Source organism: Tubulanus polymorphus, chromosome 12 (assembly GCF_964204645.1).
Source record: "Tubulanus polymorphus chromosome 12, tnTubPoly1.2, whole genome shotgun sequence".
NCBI lineage: Eukaryota > Metazoa > Nemertea > Palaeonemertea > Tubulaniformes > Tubulanidae > Tubulanus > Tubulanus polymorphus.
The window spans coordinates 9,246,511-9,266,551 of record NC_134036.1 but is presented as its reverse complement, the minus strand read 5'-3'; the positions used below and the strand labels follow the sequence as shown (position 1 = coordinate 9,266,551).

Here is a 20,041-nt window from a genome sequence, read left to right as displayed (position 1 = left end):
AGATAGGTACCGGTATACATTTTCATTCATAATTTGAAAAAAAAGAAATCTTTTTCTTGATAATTTCCGTCCTTATTTTCGATTTGATTATCTGTAAAAAGTAAGTTTTCTCTCATCATTTGAATTCAATCCAATAGAGTTTTCACTCCTTTTCATTTGTTCTGCTTAATCTTTAGAGTACCGGTACCAATGTTTAATTTTGATGCTGGATTAAACATACACTACACTATCATATTGTAAATTTAGGAAAGTCCGTATTAAGAATTTTGTTTCTTGTTTACATATTGTATTGGTACCTAGGCATACCACAACGAATTGCAAAATTGTAGCTTGTGGCATGTTCTATGAATGTGTTGACCTTCTAGGACATTGGTACTTGTATATGGCCACCTGGTGGCAATGGATAGCCGAATAACTTGGTATTTTCAGATAATATTGGTATCTAGGCATATTTTGTAATGCAAAATTATAGCTAGTGACATGTTCTATGATTGTGATGAGTTCTAAGGTCATTCCTGTCTTAATATGTTCACCAGGGGGCATTGAATATTGAAATTTCCTTGTGTTGAGCATGTGAAGTGGGTCCCTGGACTCCTAGTTGTCTGACTGTCAGTTAGTTAGATTCGGTTAAGAATACACTTTGTACCACACATAGTCGTATTTTTTCAAAGAAACGTCCTCCTGAGGCATCCGTGGCATCCGTCTACTATATTGTCAGGTACTGATTGTTTGTTTTTTGCGAAATCATATCACTTAGAGCAAATAATACAAGTAGACATAGTTACATAGTTATAAGAGGACTATAATTCGTGATTGAAGTGTGTATGCAGACAGGACAGTCAATTGAATCAATTTAACACGGACTGACTTTGATTGACAGACGAAAAATGCCCTGTTCGGCGTGATAATAGAAAAAAAGATATATACTTAATGAGAAAATTGAATTTCTTTTCACTGATATCTCGCATCCACCTCACTACTAGTTAATTTTAAACTCTGTCTTCCACCATATGCAGACCTGTCAACTGTTCCTGATTTTCAGTAATTGTTTCTATTTTATGATGAGAAATACTGATCATATTTGATTTGTTCGATGAATAAAGAAATATGAAAGGTGTTACTGAGGGTCTTATAGTTGAATTAAATGTTACTGAAAAAAATTAAAATTGGTCCTCTTGTCTTTTATAGGTAAAATCAATACATTTTCCTGCCCATGCTTTATAAAAATATCTGTAGAAATATGTTTTTAAAATGCAAGGAAATTCAAATAGAATTGGGTTGTGTCTATCCAATGCCCATCCAGTGCTATGGGCTGAGAGCTGGATCAGATACTGTAAACAGATGTAGTTAAAACAGATTTATCACATATCTGATATTTTTTAATATGCCTGAATTCATTTTCACATTATTTGAAATAAAAGTTTACATCAACTTTATTTACATTATGAAATATTTATAATGAGCTATTTCGATTTTCCTAGGTCCGGAAGGAAAAAGATAAATGCCATTAAACGCTCGTTATGAAGTTAACTGTTTTATAAGCTTTTGATCATGTGCTAGTTAGTTTCAAGGTTATTGGTATCTTTACTTGTTCACCAGGGGCGTCGAATATTGGAACTGTCCAACATTTCATCTAGCACCCTAGTTTTGTTGTAATATTAGAGAACATGTTTAATAAAGTGTTTCAAACGTTTGCAATTATTTTACACATGTATCACTTTGTAACTAAGGCTTTTTAAAATCTTTTAAGTGCCAGAAAGAAAAAGAAAAGCTCCATTAGACGTTCGTCATGAAGGTAACTACAGTGAACTCCTCTTAATCCGGATCCCATTAATCCGGATTTGCTTATTTTGTGGTTTGTTAAGTCCGTTTTTTCTTCAAATCCTTAATGAATAATTCAGTTCATCTGTTAATTAGAAATCCATATTTCCACTCTTACCGTACAAACATTTTGGTCCATTCATGCATAATCAATGGTTTCCATGTCACTTATTCCCGTATCGCTAAAGGTTGAATGGGTCATACTACTGTGAGGCCTAGTTCATACGTCAAACTTCGTTGATTACTTTTCTATCCTTTGGGAATTCCCCATTTTTAGCCCACTTGGGACTTCAGTCCCAGCGGGCTATTGCGTTCACTTTTCGTCCGTCGTCCGTAGACGAAATCCAGTTATTTGAGTTATTTCAGTTGTTTTGAAGACGCTTCAAGGGATTGTTATGACATTTGGTTTACATATGTTTCTAACCTAGATACATCTTCAGCCCAAAAACTGGCCCGGCCAGAATCAATATGGCCGACTGGCAGCCATTGTTGTTTACCGAAAGCAGCACTTCACACAGCTTTGAAGTTTTCGAGGGGAAACTCGAAGCCACTCGAATTTATTAACTTGATCATTCATGTATATTTGTATCCCCCAAAGGCCCATCACCTTTAGGAAAATTGGGTCGATCAGACTCAAGATGGCTGTCCTGTGACCTTTTTTTTGTGTCGAAAAATGTCAATTCTGACCCAAATTCTTGAGTCCTGTAGCTTCCTATTGGTTTGCTATTTTCCATTGAAATTCATGATGGATATTCTATGAAAAGGGACATTAATACATGAGACAGGAATGATCAGCCAATTACCACGCAATTGGCGGCCATCATAGTGTCGTCAATACTCATTCGTTGGTGGAAAAAAGTTTTTTGAGGAAAATATCAACAGGTTTTAACTTATAGTGTTGCTATTTGAAAGTTTTAGCTCATGACTATGATTGTGGTGAGTTTCAGGGTCATTGGTTTTTTTAACCCACTTGGGACCCCAGAGGGCTATTGCGTTCACTATTCGTCCGTCCGACCATTCGTCCGTAGACGGATTCCAGTTATTTTGGGAAGTTTTGAAGACACTTCATGGGATTGTCTTGATATTGGGTTTATTATACCTGTATCTGGGTTTATACGTGTATCTACCCTAGACCCATCTTCAGCCCGATCAGAATCTAAATGGCTGACTGGTGTCCATTGTCATTCGCCGAGCCCGAAACCAGCACTTTTTACACATTTTTGAAGTTTTGAAGGGAAAATTTGAAGACGCTTTCATTAATTATCTTGATCTTTCAAATATATATATTTGTAAACCCCCATCAGTGTTAGAAATATTGGGTTAATCGAACTCAAGATTGCCGTCCTGTGACCTTTTTGTGCCAAAAATAGCCAATATTGGCCTGAATTCTGAGACCTGTAACTTCCCACTAGTTCAGCATATTTCATTGAAATTTGTGATGGGCATTCAGTGGAAAAGGATCTTTAATAAACCAGACCGGTATTTTCGATCAGCCAATTACCACGCAATCGGCGGCCAAATTGGTGGCCATCATAGTGTCATCAGTACTCATTCGTAGGTGGAAAAAGGTTTTTTGAGTAAAATATCAACAGGTTTTAAGTTATTGTCTTGAATTTTGTGTATCATTAGCACTGTCATAGGATGCATCTCCTCACTTGGAATTGACACGATTTAATGGATATACCATGTTCCAAACAGTATCCAGGTTGCATTTTGTTTTCTCTACTTATACAAATTGGTGCAAATGCATGCACGTGTAAGTAGTAGATGACGCGCATCGGGAAGCAGGTCATGCATCAATCCACGTACATATCAACCTATCATCCTTGATTTGTCAAAAAGTCTTTTATAGTCACAGAATTGTTGGTGTGAAGCTTAGGTCTATGACTTTTACTGGAAAAACTATCCTAAAAAACGAGTCAGACGATGGACTTTTGTCAGTAATTAGTTTTAACCTGACTGTTGTTTGGTTCCACTCGGATATTTTCAAAAAACTGAAAATCTGATTTATAAAAGCTTACCACCTGCAATAAGGTAACTAACTTTTCAGCAACTGGCCTGGTTTAATTTGTAATGCCGTAAAATTTGAAATACTTAAGGGCTCCTGGTGTATGATATTTTGTTGATCGAGCTTCCATATTTTGAGCCTCAGGACTTATCAAAGTGCTAACGTTTTGGATTAATACATCTGTATATCGTCTATATTCCCAACTCATTGTCTAATCCAGTTGAGCTTCGTTTGGACCAACTTGCAAAAATGTTTGATAAGCATTATAACACTGTACAGTGTGTACCAACCAAGCTAACTCGTCATCACCCAGAGTTTGAGTTTTGATTTCTCTTTCGTCCTATTAGAAAGTATCTTTCTAGTTTTTTACGCAGGTATAACTTTAAAACTCACACTTTTTACTATCTTTTAAGGGCCGGAACGAAAAAGAAAAGCTGCATTAGACACTGTTTGCGAAGGTAACTAGTTTAGTGGCCTTTGATTATGCGCAAGTTTGCACTACAATTTTAGTGTCCAGCAACAAATGGTGCTTGTGTCCAAACTAAATACAATTCAATTCACAGAAGTTAACTGACATCCGGTTACAAGCTGTTAGTGGTCGAATCTGAGGGGAGAAACATTTATCTTTTTTTATATTTGCTGTCTGGAAAGGGGAGTCATAATAATCTATATATGTGTATGAATGTGAATGTAATTTTTTAATTTTTGGTTGTATTGGAGGATGACGAGTTATGCGATTCATGAGAAGAATGGACAGTCGGAGGTTAGAGAAAGTGATCGTTATCGATACCAATATTTACCTATGTTGTGTGAGAATTGGTGTTCAATGTATAAATTTGTAGGCCAGCTTTAAGCTGAGCCTGTTACTATATAAATGGAGCGAATTCAAATGACATGGTTTCCAATAAAAGGCCTTTCGACCATGCGACTAAGCATATATTCTTACAAGTCATGCATTCAAGCTGATCCGCAGCAAGATTTCGTAGTACCAAAAAAATGTTTGTAATGTTGATTTCCTGAATGCGTTGGTGGTTATTAATGGTTTCAGACAACAAACGTAGTAAGATGTAGTAAGCAGGTTGTTGTTTGATGCTTTGATCTATCAGCGCTGACCATAAATCAGCCTGGTGTAAAAATAATTCTTTCTCGGTTCTTCCGCTGCGTTATCTGGCAAACATTCAGAAATCTTTTTATAAACTTAAGGATAGACGGAACCGTATTTGGTCGGAACAATGGGTTGCATTAATTATGCGGCTGGTGAAAGAATCACGCTGTTACTTCATGATACTCCCGACTACTTTCTATAAAAAGACAAAAAAGGAAGTATGGGGAGATATTGTTGTTATGCTTTGTCCCGTATTATAATCAAATTTATTTAATATAACAGTTATAGAATGATTTTAAGAAAGATAATGGATCATAATGAAGTTCCGAATCAAATGTATTTTCAATAATTCAAAAGGGAACATTCAGTGTTCATATATTTGATTTAAATATCCTGGATGTTGATTGAGAACAAAGTCTCTATAATCGCTAAAGTGTAATGAAAATTAATTTGTGTTAACTGTTAATACTAGCTCTCTAAATTTTCTCTTGTTGTATACGTCTGTTGGTAACTTGCTGGGAATAGCTGTTCTCTCAACAATGATAAGCAAGGAGTGAGTAAATCATTCCGCGTCATGACAGGAGGGTTGGAAGGAAAATGTTAGTTCAGCAAATCAGTTTTGAAAATAATTTTAGTTCAGCGAATCATTAAGGCTAAATTTTATATAACCAAAACAGTCATGACAGTTAGGTTGCTGCTCCTTGCCAAAAGTCGAGTGGGGGAGTCGGTATTTTAAGAATGCCGATTCTTTCTATAAAAGGGACCCGCATCTTGAGAGAGCAGACACTTGGTAAACACTCAAAAGATACTCGATAGAGGTTCGATAGATACTTATTAAAAGCTTGTTTGGGACTTGATTCAGGACGGGTTACCAGCAGGAGAGTGCAATAGGAACTTAGAGCTAGGAACTGGACTGTTTTTTAACTGGAGAGCTGAGTTTAAATATTAAGGTAAATAAATTCGTCTTGTTATTGTTATAATCATCCAAATTTCCGGTATTCTAGTTTTTTACTTGGGTTTGTGCGCGGACACGTTCTCTCGCCAGGGACTGATCATTACTTTTATTAATTAACGACTAAGGAGAGGATTGTGACCGGCGTATCAAAGCGTTATCCATTCTCCAGGTTGCTGGATTTTTAAAAAGGGCCTCATTGAGGTGTAAAAGAGGTTTTTCGAAAAAAGCTGAAAGCAAAAATATCAGTTTTAAAAAGCCAATCTCCTCTATGATTGGATTAGCTGCAGAAATCAGCAGGTGTTCATGTGAACCCGCGGTATCGTTTACTGTTTTACTTCAGGTTTTATTTTAAGATTTAAAATTGTATTTCAAGATCGATTTCTGTGAAATCTATATTTGATTTTGTTTCGGAGGAATCATTATTTACACTACAAAAGAAATTCATCCTTGACAATTGCGCATCCCTTACAAAAAAATCACACATGTGATTTTTTAAAAAACACGTGTGATTCACATGTGTAAAAATGGGACATTATCACACATGTGATTTTGTATGTGAATCACACGTGTGATTTTGTCCCATTTTTACACATGTGAATCACACATGTGATTCGCATTCAAGCTGTATCACACGTGTGATTTTCTAAATCACACATGTGATTTTGTCCCATTTTTACACATGTGAATCACACTTGTGATACAGCCCAGAATGCAAATCACACATGTCATAACACAGTGATGTGTGATTTATAACGCATGTGATCTGCAGTCATCCTCATTGTTCCAGCTCCGCACGACTGTATTCAAGAAGAAGTATAAGTACACATTCATAATGGTCAAAATTTGACCACTTCTTTCATTGGACATGATGTTTCATCCATACTTCACAATTTCCTAAAAACTCATTGGCTGAAAGGAGATCCCCATAGTGGCAAAACAAAATGAAATTTCAAAATTACCAACGAAATGTAATAACTCACTTGTGTAAGCTTACATATTAATGGGAATTTTATTTTCAAATATTTACAGATTTACCTCGTCAATTTATACTGTTTCAGCATTTGTCCAATCTTCTTTCTAATTTGGGCCGCGGTAACCCCCAATCTACAATTCAGAACATGATCTGGAATGAGACAAAATTATAAAACATTTAAATACTACACACAATTCCAAACAATTCAAATCAATAAATCAATAACCCTAATATCAATCATTTGATAAAAAAAGCCAAAGTTACATTATTATGATAAGTGAAACAAGACAAAAATAAACGGTGCTATTGTAACACTAGCTTATAATTTTTTGCAATCAACACTTACCATAACAGGACTCAAAACCTCTTTTTCAGTAATTTGTTCCGGCTGAAAGTATACGTTTCATTCTCCGTGAAGATAAATTACTACTCCAGGAAATGTACTGACTCCCTAGATTAATAACGGAAAATTCCATTTTAATTTGTAAATGATTCATTCAAATGTAGAAAGAATTGGCAAATACTGTTCAATACCGGCTGATCATTCAGTTTAGGAATTATACAGTAGGCTTATAGTATGCAAACGAGTGTCTTTTTCCTGGACATATCGTGATTTAAAAATAGTTCATGGTGTAATCTAGGCCTACTTGTTAGGCATGGACATGTTGTACTTTGCATGCATCAATAAATGAAATATTTGTAATGCATCAATCATGTCCATGAAATAAAGTTTGGATGAATTTGATTTAATTGATTGATTGGTACACGCCACTGATTTTACCGACTACAGTACATTCAATTAACATCATCGACGATAAATATTTGATGAAACACAATAATACTTGCTTTTGAGCTTGGATTCAAACACCAGACTTTTCGAACTAAGAAATTAACCATGAAAATTGATTAAAAACAGCAACGACTATCCTCGAAATAATTGCAAATGGCGCCGTGCGTGCCTGCACGCTCATTCCAAGTCCTTTGCTAGCCGTCGTCAACAGTTCGAATCCCGTAAATACCTGCGGATTTTTCGAAGTCGTTTTTGAATATTTATATTTTTTTAAGAACTCAACAGCGAGTGTAAAACATATCATAACCTTATTTTATTTATTAAGCCGAATGAAAATACAAACTCAATAGTCCGTGGACATTCGTACTTGGTTTTTGCACAGTAGGGGCGCCAGTGTTAGATAAAATCTAACCATGTGTTACAAATATTGAAATAATGAGTTCAGTTATGGAAATATTCTTATTCTAACATGGATTCTATGACGAAAATGCAGATGTTCATAATTTGGAACCAACATGGGAATGGTTCATATCCGAAATATTCACACTGTGTTGCAGATTAGAATAACTGATGTTAATCACATGTGTTATTCTAATGACATGTGTGATCCTAGCGGTTACACATGTGATCTGTGTTGTTGAGCCAATCACATGTGTGAATCACACATGTATTTCTCAATCACACATGTATTTCAAACGTACATGTGAACATGTGTTATTCAACCATGTGATATGCTCCACAACACAGATCACACATGTGATAGCTGGAATCACATGTGTTTTCTGTGTCTTTCACACCCTTCACACATGTTATGTGTGTTATTCACACACATAACATGTGTGAATTTTTTGTAAGGTAAAGGTCAAGAAAATTATCTTTGTCTCATATCGGATAGATGACCTTGATATGCTAATTAGCCATGTGCTCAAATTGCAAATTCAATAGGCAATCAATACAGGACTGATATTTAATGTATTTCCAGTAGGTCACCGAATACCTTTCTCTGTGTCCGCCGTGCGCTGGTCCCTTTACACCTCGTTTGTGCGATACAGGCTGCAATTCTTAATGGATTCTTATTATGGACTCGTTTGAGTCCATTTTGCTAGCGTGTTTCTTCAGAGGTTTCGCGTCAGCGACAAAAGGAAGTTGTTGACGTCGGCTCTGCGCGAAATGGGTGGCTCGTGCAAAGCAGCAGTGCTGGCCAAGCAGCTGGCGCATTCGCTTAAAACGGCCAATATTTCCAAAAATGGATGTATTTTTTCACCACAAATGGAGGAAATAATAATAAATCGAAAAGGATAAAATAAACACCGACAGAAGGCGCGATCGTGCATTCCTATGACAGACCCGAGTACGTGAAACCAATCCTCGAGAACCATTCAATTCATGCCAAACAGGTCGTCGAGTTTGATTCGACTATTCATCGAGACAGAGATCAAATATCGAATGCTACGATTTTAGCCTAAAATTTCGTACCGAAATGTTATCTAAACTATCCAATAAACTTTAGTGGAGATTCACTTTATATTTCCGTATATCTTTATACAATGGTGCAAACTCAATCTTAATGTTGAAGGATTTGCTTCAGGAATTAAGAATATGGTCTAAGGCTTTGTGCAGTCACGCGGCACTATTGTGTAGTAGAGCGTATGGCAGGTCTCCAGTGAGTGATTCTCTATTGGATAGTCGTTTTTTATACACACGTTCGCCAGACATCGCCGGGTACCGTACACATCTACTCCGAATGTAGTCTGCAAAGTGAAAGAAAAAAACTATAGTTTTTCCATCACTTGAGAAATTAACTCGGAGATTGATCACCGAACTACGTGTAAAGATCTACGGAATTCCTGCTGCGATTTTCTTCAATTTCTTTGAGGAAATAAAACAAGAATAAAAAAAGTTTCCAAAACCCTCACCAATCAACTTAGAATAACAAACTAATATTGTAAGAAAAGTCGAAGGCCCCTGTTGGAATTACTCCGCAGCCTGGACCGGTATTGTGGGATAAATAAATAATTCGGCCAGAAACGACTGAATTAAACATGATTTACCCCACACCAGATATTTTGTAGGACTCACGCATTAGTAACCTCATTCCAGGGAGGACAACTCTCGACTCGCTCGCTTACCGGAGATCAATTCACATCCTGACCCGCCCCCTCCGAGACTCGAACCTGGGCCACATCAGTGACACACTAGTCGCCGACCTACTAAGCCATCCGGTCCGCCCGAACATATTCGTCGGCCGCGACCGAACAAGTGGTGACGTCACCGAAGCCTAGGACAGCGTGAAGACAATTCGTCTGGTTTTCGCTTTTTAAGTGCTAATTTAGAACAGCAATAAAGAACAAATATGAAATACTGATTGTATTCAAATCCAAAATAACTTCAATGATCTTTGGTTTTATATAATTTATTTTATATCACCTATTGTCGACAATCCAAAATCAATCAGTTCATAAATTCAACCTGACTATTATGATATTTGACATTTTTGGCATTTTAATCGTTTTTTTGTCAATTTATGATGTCCAGACTGGCTCGTATCAGAGTTGTAGATTAATCTAAAAACGATAATGTGAATCAAATGTCTATAACATGTATAAAATGATATATTAGTTATTTCATAGTACTATACTATAGGCATTTGATTAACAGATTATTTTTACAGTATTTGCAACTCTGATACAAGCCCCTGTGTCCTATACCACTTAGGAATTAGATAATGACAGATAATGACTAGACCTGACCATCGATTCTATAGATATATCGTTAATTCCGTAAATTCCCCCGATTACATCAATATATAACAATTTGCTAAATTCAAATTCGATACTTGGTCGACTTTTTTCGTTAGATACGGTTAGAAAAAGCGAACGCGAACCACCCGCTGCGTCTGACTCAAACTGCATCGCCATACAAGGATGACTGTGGCCTAGGCGCTGAATATAAGATGCACACGGTGGTCCCGGGCTTGCGAACCCAGTAATGACCGATACTGATTCTGAGAGGTCCGGAATGTGGATTACCGGGTTTACATAGGATTTTATCCAGTTTCAAATCCAGAGTTTCCAGTTTCAATAATCGGTTTACTAAGTGAGCAATTTATCATTATGTGTTAATGATAATTGCAGTGAATATCTTTATATGTACATGTATATACACATATACGTTAGATTGAAAAAGTCAAACAACAAATATAAACCACTACAGCACCCGCATACATTAAAAAGGAATTCTGACAATTAACTTCTCATCTTTATTTATAAGTCGTATCACAACAACCATCTTCAACTGAGATGCATTCCCAAGTTCCATTTGTCTTGTTGCACTAATTCTATCCTCCGAAAACACGCGTTCCTCAATCAAACACAGTGATTTTCTCGGAATTCGAACCGTCCGTGCACTGTTTAAAGGCGAATATATCCTCGATAATTATACACTGTCTTCAAACGTAACAAAACCTGTAGTCAGCAACTTGTCTGTGGTTTTGGTTTAGTCAATGAACTCGAGTTCTATGGATTAATTTTCACGATCAGATTCACCCAAGTCCATCCGATGAGAACAGCTTACCACCAACAGTGGAACCTCGTTACAGCAAAGTTTACTGGACCAGAAAATATGTTCGTTATATCCAGTATGCAATTAATCAAATTTTCTTACTTGGGTCGAAATTCTATATTTGTTAAATCCGACGAATCGTTGTATCCGAGTATGTTTGTAATGAGGTTTTACTGGTAGTGGGGAAACCCGTATGCCAGACGCATATCCACCATCAGTACGCTCGCTATATTTAATGTACGTACGAATAGAGGTGTAATGTGGCGTGGTCAGTAACCCGGTCAATAGCTTATGCGGCTCTAAGTCAACGCTTCAATGAAATCAAAATCATTGAATATGGCCACTGCGTAAATTATATGACATCATCACCATAACGGCATCGAGAGAAGTGGTCGCCCTTTGAAGAAAATTTTAGAAGGTCTAGCGATATATGGCAACGGAAAGGAATTGCTGCATTGATTCGCCCCATCCGGAAAATGCAATTGCCATAACGCCATCAAACGTAGTTACACCAAAACCAAAGGAAATGACAATGACCAAATATACATTTATATATAAGGATATTCTTTATTCTGAATTAGAATATGGATGAATTATTATCACAATCTGTCGCCTATAAGGACATTCTAATAATACGTGAACCACATCGTTCTGCTATTTTCGGTTTTGTGTTCAGTACTTTACCGGAGAAAAACTGATTGTCCACGTTCCATATGTATTCAGCGCTTCAGCTGAGACACCTTTTTTATCAAAAATGAACTACAAACACCAGACATTGGACATTTTATCAGCACACTTTAAAAAATTGATCATCCACACTTCAAACGTGTTCATTCTCCCCTTGAGACATTCTTAATCGAATACCAATTTCAAACACCAGGCATTAGATAGTCTATCAGCACACTTTCCAATACATCATTTCATACTGAATCGGTGAATGTCTTAAGGGGTGGTTTTTAGGGCAGCAACGAAGTAGATTTGATTTTTAAAAAAACATATTGGCTTCAGATACGTAAAAGATCAGTAATTAATGATTAACCCAAAAAAATCGTAATGAGTATCCGCAAAAATTATTTATGATTATGATTAAAATTATGCGAAAATCTATATCACCTTGAAATGTAGAAGGTATGATAGATAATCTTTCTACATTTACTCAATTCTCGATTATCAAAACGAATGCATCAGTCATTTTTATAAAAAAATCGTTATGATCTATTCCAAAAAATTGCGATGGTTAAGACAAAAAAGTTTAGATAAACTCGAAAAATTGGGGATCATTAACGCCAAATAATCGCAAATCATTAACACCAAAAGTAGTAAAGAGTAAATGCAAAAATCATGCTGATTCACAAACAATATGTTACAATTAACAAAAATATGCAAAGAACAATTATCTTAGGAATGTAGATGTCATAATAGGAAATTTCTCTACATTCAACTAAATTCTCGATTATTCAAATGAATGAATCAGTCACTTTTACAACAAGATCGTCATGATTCTTATTCCCGAAAAAATTGAGACGATTGACACAAAAAAGCCGTTAGTTAAACACCAAAAAATCGTAATGATCAACACCAAAATTCGTAAATCGTTTTGATTTAGTAACAAACAATATGTTTCAATTAACAAAAATTATGCAAAGAACAGTCATCTTGAATAATCTCTCGACATTCGTTTAGTTCTCGGTTACCTTATTACTCAACTAATTAACATGACTTTAATCAATCGATTTTAATACAAAATTGTTAAGATCTACTCCAAATAACCGTAATGATTGACCTAAAAAAATGTTATGATTAGCCGCCAAAAATTGCGATGAGTATCCACAAAAAAATCGATAAACGATTTATAAAACATGTTTCAATTAACAAAATTATGCGAAGAACAATGATCTTGAAATGTAGACGGTATAATAGATAATCTCTCTACATTTACTGAATTCTCGATTATCTGATATTTCACAATTGATTGACACGATTGAATCAGTCGATTTCATTACAAAATCGCTCTGTGATTCCGATTCAGTCACAAAAAAATCGTAATGATTAACCCCCGAAACATTCTCATGGATGATTGACAAATCGTACAAAAAATGTTTCAACGATTAAAGCCAGAAAATCGTCAACATTAACAAAATACGTTTTTAACAAAAGATCACCAAAATACCTTTAAATTTACAAAATGCGATTCAATCAAACAGAAATTTTCAATTGATAAAATACGCTTCAATCATTTCAATCGATACAAGACAAACCGTTTCAGTTAACAGAAGAAAAGAAATCGAAAATGCTTTACCGTGATACGAAATCTGGATTTATATGTAACCTATAATAAACCGTTCCTTTATAAGTACGTCCCCGCCTGCTGCAAACGCTTCGGTTTCGTGCGCAAAAAAACACGAAGTCCAGTCAACGTGAAGAAGCGTTATCCATTTCACAACCGCGCCTCTATCTGAAGTTGGCGTACATGTCGAAATCGCGGAAGTACAAGACGAGAATTTCGTGCAGAATTCGAAATTGAGCCTGAAACAAAATATAAAAGTACGTAGTACTTAAGACTCTCAATACGCAGGGAGCTGGGAACAATTTCGCCAAACTGGATGGTGCGTCACCTTAAGCGTTTAGGAGACAACTTTCCCGTCTGGATGGCGTTTCCTACCGCGTAGGTAGAAGCGGGGTGTTTTGATTTTATTTCACTTGCTATTTTTCTGACTTTTCCCTGACATGCACGTCATTTTCCCGGACTTAATCTGCTAAGAATCCGATCAATTAACGCAGTCAAATATGCGGACATAGACGGAAACTGTTTGATTTTACGCGCGATCTAACAATCACAACAAATCTAACCGACATTTGCCTGATCTTAAGCTTTTTTACGAAATCCCCTGACTTTTGTAAAGAAAAGATATTTCCCTGATTTCTCCGTGATATCCTGGTAAGTGGCCGCCCTGAGGTGATCAGTATTTTACCAATAAGGACGGTGTCTCCTAATATGACAAAGAGGCCGCTTTCCAAGTCTGGCTGCTGTTTCAAATTAACGATCGAGAAAGCGTCACGACAGTGTACTGTGGTATGAGATTCTCTCCAATCAAAAGTATCACAGATACTCACGCAGTTGGGGATGAATTGAGCGCGTGTTCTCCTCATGTACTGCAGTTCGTTGTAGATGTCGATAGTATCGTCAGACGCCGCTCTGCTCAATAAATCGTAGGCTCCGCAAAACAAACCAGTCCGCGTCGCGCCATCCCTATCAAACCACGAAAACAAAATCACGATTTGTTACTGTAAACGGCCTAGACCCCATTCTAATCGAATTTAACAAATCAGTAAAATTATGATTAGTTACTAATGACGATCTTCTCACTCTCGATAACTTCAACGATTCATTAAGTTATACTTACATGCAATGTACTAGAATCGGGCTCGTTTTGCGTTCGTTGGTGACGATGTCGACGAGCGAAAACAACGTCTCTTTACTCGGAAGCAGTTGATTGGCGTCCCATTCCGTGAACTGGAATTGGCAAACGTATCTCGCCGCCTACAAGAACAATGCGCACACTTCCAGCTTGAAAAAGAAGAGTCCATTAAGCCATCTTACAATGCAAGGATACCATTAAATATGCCCCTGGGTATCATTGAACACCCTTAGCAACATTTGAGTACTTTTCTCTGAGGGCAAACGCTTGCTGTCATTGAAGATAATTAGCTCAAAACACCGCCGATGGAGAAAATGAACTTACGCCGCCTTTCTTTTCGACCTCGAATTCCCGGCTGACAACTGTGGAGTTGGGGACAACGATCGCGCCTCCTCGTGGCGTGACGGTGAACAATCCGTAAGTCGTCGGTGCGTCGCTCGGCCAGTAGTCGCAGTAAGTCTGTATATAAACATATAATATATTATTACAAATGCTCAAAAGTTGTTTAGAGTTCAACGAGTGGATAGTTGAAATGGTGACAATTAGAATTCCGTTGTTTCTACGGTACTTATCGGCCGGTTATCGTTAACCACCCTTTGAACAACTGTCATTTGTCTCGTGCGTACTAACCCGGTCATTTTGATCCTCTTGGTGCATCATGACGAGTATCTCGCATCCGTGATCGAAAACCGTGCACCAGAATTCGTTGACGGTTGACGGCAGCGGCGTCTGAGTGGCGATAAACATGTTGTCTCGAGTTGAAGTCTGTAAGAAAATGATTTTATCAACGCGAGTCTATTACCGAGAAAAATGTATTCAACTCGCTGCTTTCCCGCTATAGCTGTGAGGAGAGGGGGTTCACCGATAACCTATTGCATCTGGTCTACTCGCTGCTCTCCCGCTACAGCTGTCAGGAGAGAGGGTTCACGGATAACCTATTGCTTCTGTTCTACTCGCTGCTCTCCCGCTACAGCTGTGATGAGAGGGGGTTCACAGATAATCTATTGCGTCTGTTCTACTCGCTGCTCTTCCGCTACAGCTGTGAGGAGAGTAGGTTCACCGAGAACCTTTTTGTCGAGACACCTGTTTGTATATATACAATGAATGTTTCTCCTCACGTGTATAAAGGTCGCGTTGACGAAGGTCGGGTTTTTCACCGGGTCGGCCGCAAATTTGTCCATCGACGGTAACGGAACTAAATGTTGCTTTTCGGGTATGATATCGGGGTGTCGCGATTTGGTGGCTATATTCGCCGACTTGGCGTACGCGACCGATTCGTTACTTTGCACGACTGTCGACGCCTTGTAAACCTGTAAAACAACAACGTGAAGATCAGTCTCTCGAATTCAAACAAATTTTCGGTTATATTCAAATATGTAGTTCGCAGCTTTAAGGAACGCCTCAATCGAGCCCTATTTGACAGGCATTCACTTATGCGGACTGTAGACAATCAGTTTTTTGAAACTGTGCAGATAAAATATCTAATATCTAGTGTTTGTAGTTCATTTTCTTTTGAACATATCTCAGGTGAAGCACTGAACACACTTGAAGTGTGGACAATCACTTTTTCGAAAGTGTGATGAAGTGTGTAATGTCTGGTGTTTATAGTTCATTTTAAATTCGAAATGTCTCGGGTGAAACATTGAACAGAATGTGTGGACTATCAGTTTTTGAAAGTGTGCGGATAAAAAAATGTCTAATGTCTGGTTTTTTTGTAATTCATTTTCAATTGAAAATGTCTCTCATATGAAGCACTGAACACATGTGAAGTGAGGACGATCAGTTTTTGAAAATGCGCTGATAAGATACACGTATTCACAAAGCCCGGTGTTCGTTTTTTTGTGTATACGTACCAAGAATTGCTCCTCGATTTTGTCGTAGATCGCCAACGAACGCGACGAGACGATATCGGTCGAATCGAGCAGTCTGCGGTACGACTGTTCGAATCCGGCGACCGGATGCCGCGATACGCCCAACACAAGTTCCTCCAGTAAAATCTGGTGCACGAGCAGGTACTGTTTCTGTAATCGAGAAGAAAGAAACCACGAGTCAGTACCGGCAGATTAGGCTGGCCACTTTCCACCCGTTCCCAAATCCCCTGGGGCCGGTTTTAAAGACTGGTACTAACTTTAACCCGGGGGCTAACTTATTTCACTTTCAATTGAGTTAACCCCTCGGGTTAAATATAACACCAGTCTCTAAAACCGGGCCCTAGGTTTTTTCCCTGCCATGTGATTACATAAAATTCCCCGTGAGTGAATCAGAGAAATTACTCGGTTTAAAATGTTACAATCCATTCATCTTTGATTGAATGACGTATTGATAAAGAAACACGTGGTCAGTATCACTATTCGAATTACCAGGTGTTTGGTCAAACTTGTAAAACTCCCTGAGTAATCCCCGATTTTTTCCTTACCAGATTTTGGATCATCTCCGGCCTGCTATCCCGCATCTGTTTGTATATGGAGAAAATGCTCGCTTTGCCGCAGCGAGCGATTTCGTTCATCAAATACTCGGCCGCCAAGTAGCTGCCTGTCCATCCACATCCGGAGCTTGGAATAAAGAGAAAACGACATGTCACTTTATGCGTTGATAAAATGCCTAATGTCTGTGGTGATCATTTTCAATATTTCATGTCAAATTCTGATCATACGTGTGAAACGTGGATGATCGTTTTTTAATTTTGAAGTGTGCTGATTAAATATCTAATGTATGTTGTTTGTAGTTCATTTTTCAATTAAAAATGTCTCAGGTGAAGCGGTGAACACATGTGAAGTGTGGACGATCAGTTGTTGAAAGTGTGCTGATAAAATGTCTAATGTCTGTTGTTTGTAGTTCATATTCAATTTTAAACGTTAAAAGTGAAACCGATATCACATAAGTGTTGCGCGGATTGCTTGAAAATTTACCTGCAGTGGACGACTACCGGTCCGGGGATGCCAGCCATGCGTTCCTTGATGAACTGCTGCAAAATGACGACCTCCGAAGCGGGGAACGGCACCCCGTGATCGGGCCAACCCTTGTATTGGAATATTACCAGATCGTGGCTATCGCACTTTGGCTGGAATGGAACGGGTTATATAATGAGGAAAAAACTAGAATCTTTAGAACTGGGCAACTGCAACACGAACCATCCCACTAGAGAAGCACGCAGTCTTACATTGTCTGAAAGTTTATAATCTTCGATCAACTTTAAACTTGATTTTTAGACTCTTGAATCCATAAATCATCGCAGGACCATGAATATTTACATAGACGAATTTTTTTCTACTCAACAATTGGTATATTTTTCATTTACGATCGAATTATTATTTAAAAGAAACCGAGTGATTTTGACTAAAAAATTTCGCGAACAGAGCGGACGATCCTTCTTTGCGGTAAGTATAGGATTTTTAGATTTGAGAGAACACGAAAGATCTATATACCTTCGATATCGTCAGGTAGTGACAGTAAACCACCGGATCGCTGTATATTTTCGTTTCCTTGCGAATCGACACGGTCAAATTCCCGTACGTTCTCGGCGCTTCCGTCGGCCAGTACGGCGTACATTTTACCTGAAATCGAATAGCACCCTATTGTTTCCCACGAATTTTATGTTCCGGAGATCCTTCATTCCCAGGGTGAAAGGCGTTTTTAACGGGGGAAATTTCATAGATTTGACCAGAGAGGGCGATAGGGTCACATTTCAGCTCGCTTTATGAGCCTAAATATGAGAAATGCATTAATAAATGAATATAATAGGTAGCTATCATTTGGACCCAGTATTAACGCATCATTTCTGAACAAACCACGATCGAAGAAATTATCCGCCGCAATATACGTGTTAACTACCTTTCCTCCTTTGTTGGCCTCGGTGAGTTCGGTTAGTATAACGATACACGGACATTTCAGCTGCCACACCATCCGCCAGTGGTCTTCGATAGTCGACTCCAACGGTGCTGAAAACGTATAATGACAGTATCAGTCCACGACCCGGACCGTCCGTCGCGTTCGGGCATCGTGTCTAATATCCGGTGTTTATCATTCAATTTCGATCGATATATTTCAGGTGAAATCCTGAACACTCGTTTATCGAGTACGATCACGTTTTTTTCTCGTGAAGTTTGTTATTAAAACGTTTATGTCCGATGTTTGCGAGGTTCAGGCTGTACATTGATACCAGCAAGATTCACTTGCACCGGCAATCGGTCGTATATACTCCGCACATTTATTGAAGATTTTCAATAGAAAAAACTATTAAAAATAACTGCAAGGTTCAAAAGTCTTTACATTTTGAAAACAAGACAAAGCTGATCGCCATTGCTTTACTAAAACGACGAAGAACGCAAATAAATACCTTGACAAGCGATGTGTCCTTCTCCCTGTACAAAGCCCTGCAAGTTCAACAACGAATACGTGTTTGTATTGAATACATTCGCTTGTAATTATTGGGTAACCCCCTATAATATCTGTCCCTATGCCTCATCGCACCCCCTAACCTCATTATTACCTGTATGTAGTTGGCGTTGACATAGTCGCTATAAGGATCAGCGCCCGGCTCCACTTCCAGCACGACTCGAGAGGCATCATCTGGAAGATGAAAGACAAAGATGGTCGAAACGACAAAGTACGATAATCAGGGCGAGGAGGGCTGAGCGCGGTAAAAATGAGATCAACGTAGTAAGCATTGACAATGATAACAACATTTAGTACAACGCTGTAATTCTATGCCGCGATTAAGTTCGAAATGTCAAAGTAAGCCTCAGAAAAATACTGTTTCGCACAGCCAAAGGAGCCGTAAGGTCAGAAAAAGGAAGAGAACCTAACGCGGGAGTTAGGAAGAATTGGGAAAAAAGCAACGAAATTAATGCAAAATTCTAGATTAGAATTGAAGAAGCAAAACTCCGAAGAGCACACTTACAGGGCACGATGTTACGGTATCTGTTCTTCATCATATTCTCTTTGTTGGATGCCACCTCGCTGGCGCCTTCTTTCAATTTCGGAACGCTCTATCGAAGAATTGAGAATAAGGGATACGATATACGCCGATTGTGAATGATAATTTACGTAACGTCGGATTAAAGCGTAGGATCTGGTCGCTCTACCTCGAATTCGTTTTTAAGAATCTTCATGTTATCGTCCAGTTTATGCAGCGTATGCTTGAGAAGGTCGTGAACAGAGACGCCGGACCACACGACCGTTTCGTACAAGTCGTCTTCAGCTTCTGCTCCTGAAGTGGTGGCTCTTGCTGCTGCTGCCGTCGCTGTTGCTGCTGCCACTGATGTGGAAGCTATTGCTACAGCTGGTGCTCCTGTGGCTCTCGTTACTGCTGCTACGGGGGCAGCTGCAAATGTTTCAAATATCAATAAAACCTGAACAGAATAAGTGAGCTGAATAGGCCAAGACAAACTAGCCGCGTTGGCACATAAC

At 38.2% G+C, this 20,041-nt stretch overlaps 1 protein-coding gene across 1 annotated transcript in view; it reads right to left on the bottom strand.

Moving 5' to 3' along the window:
• Window positions 1–12,419: 12,419 nt before the first annotated feature.
• LOC141913839 (receptor-type tyrosine-protein phosphatase kappa-like) overlaps window positions 12,420–20,041 on the bottom strand; it is a 41,439-nt gene continuing 33,817 nt past the window's right edge. The window contains exons 17-31 of the mRNA XM_074805004.1: window positions 19,717–19,955; window positions 19,533–19,620; window positions 19,122–19,201; window positions 18,969–19,005; window positions 18,464–18,570; window positions 18,058–18,186; window positions 17,542–17,693; window positions 17,049–17,184; window positions 16,486–16,653; window positions 15,751–15,942; window positions 15,263–15,397; window positions 14,957–15,091; window positions 14,618–14,754; window positions 14,328–14,463; window positions 12,420–13,739 (exon numbers count right to left, since the gene is read on the bottom strand). Of these exons, the coding sequence (XP_074661105.1) occupies window positions 13,665–13,739; window positions 14,328–14,463; window positions 14,618–14,754; window positions 14,957–15,091; window positions 15,263–15,397; window positions 15,751–15,942; window positions 16,486–16,653; window positions 17,049–17,184; window positions 17,542–17,693; window positions 18,058–18,186; window positions 18,464–18,570; window positions 18,969–19,005; window positions 19,122–19,201; window positions 19,533–19,620; window positions 19,717–19,955 (1,946 nt within the window). The 3' untranslated portion in view covers window positions 12,420–13,664. The remainder of the gene's footprint in view (window positions 13,740–14,327; window positions 14,464–14,617; window positions 14,755–14,956; window positions 15,092–15,262; window positions 15,398–15,750; window positions 15,943–16,485; window positions 16,654–17,048; window positions 17,185–17,541; window positions 17,694–18,057; window positions 18,187–18,463; window positions 18,571–18,968; window positions 19,006–19,121; window positions 19,202–19,532; window positions 19,621–19,716; window positions 19,956–20,041) is intronic.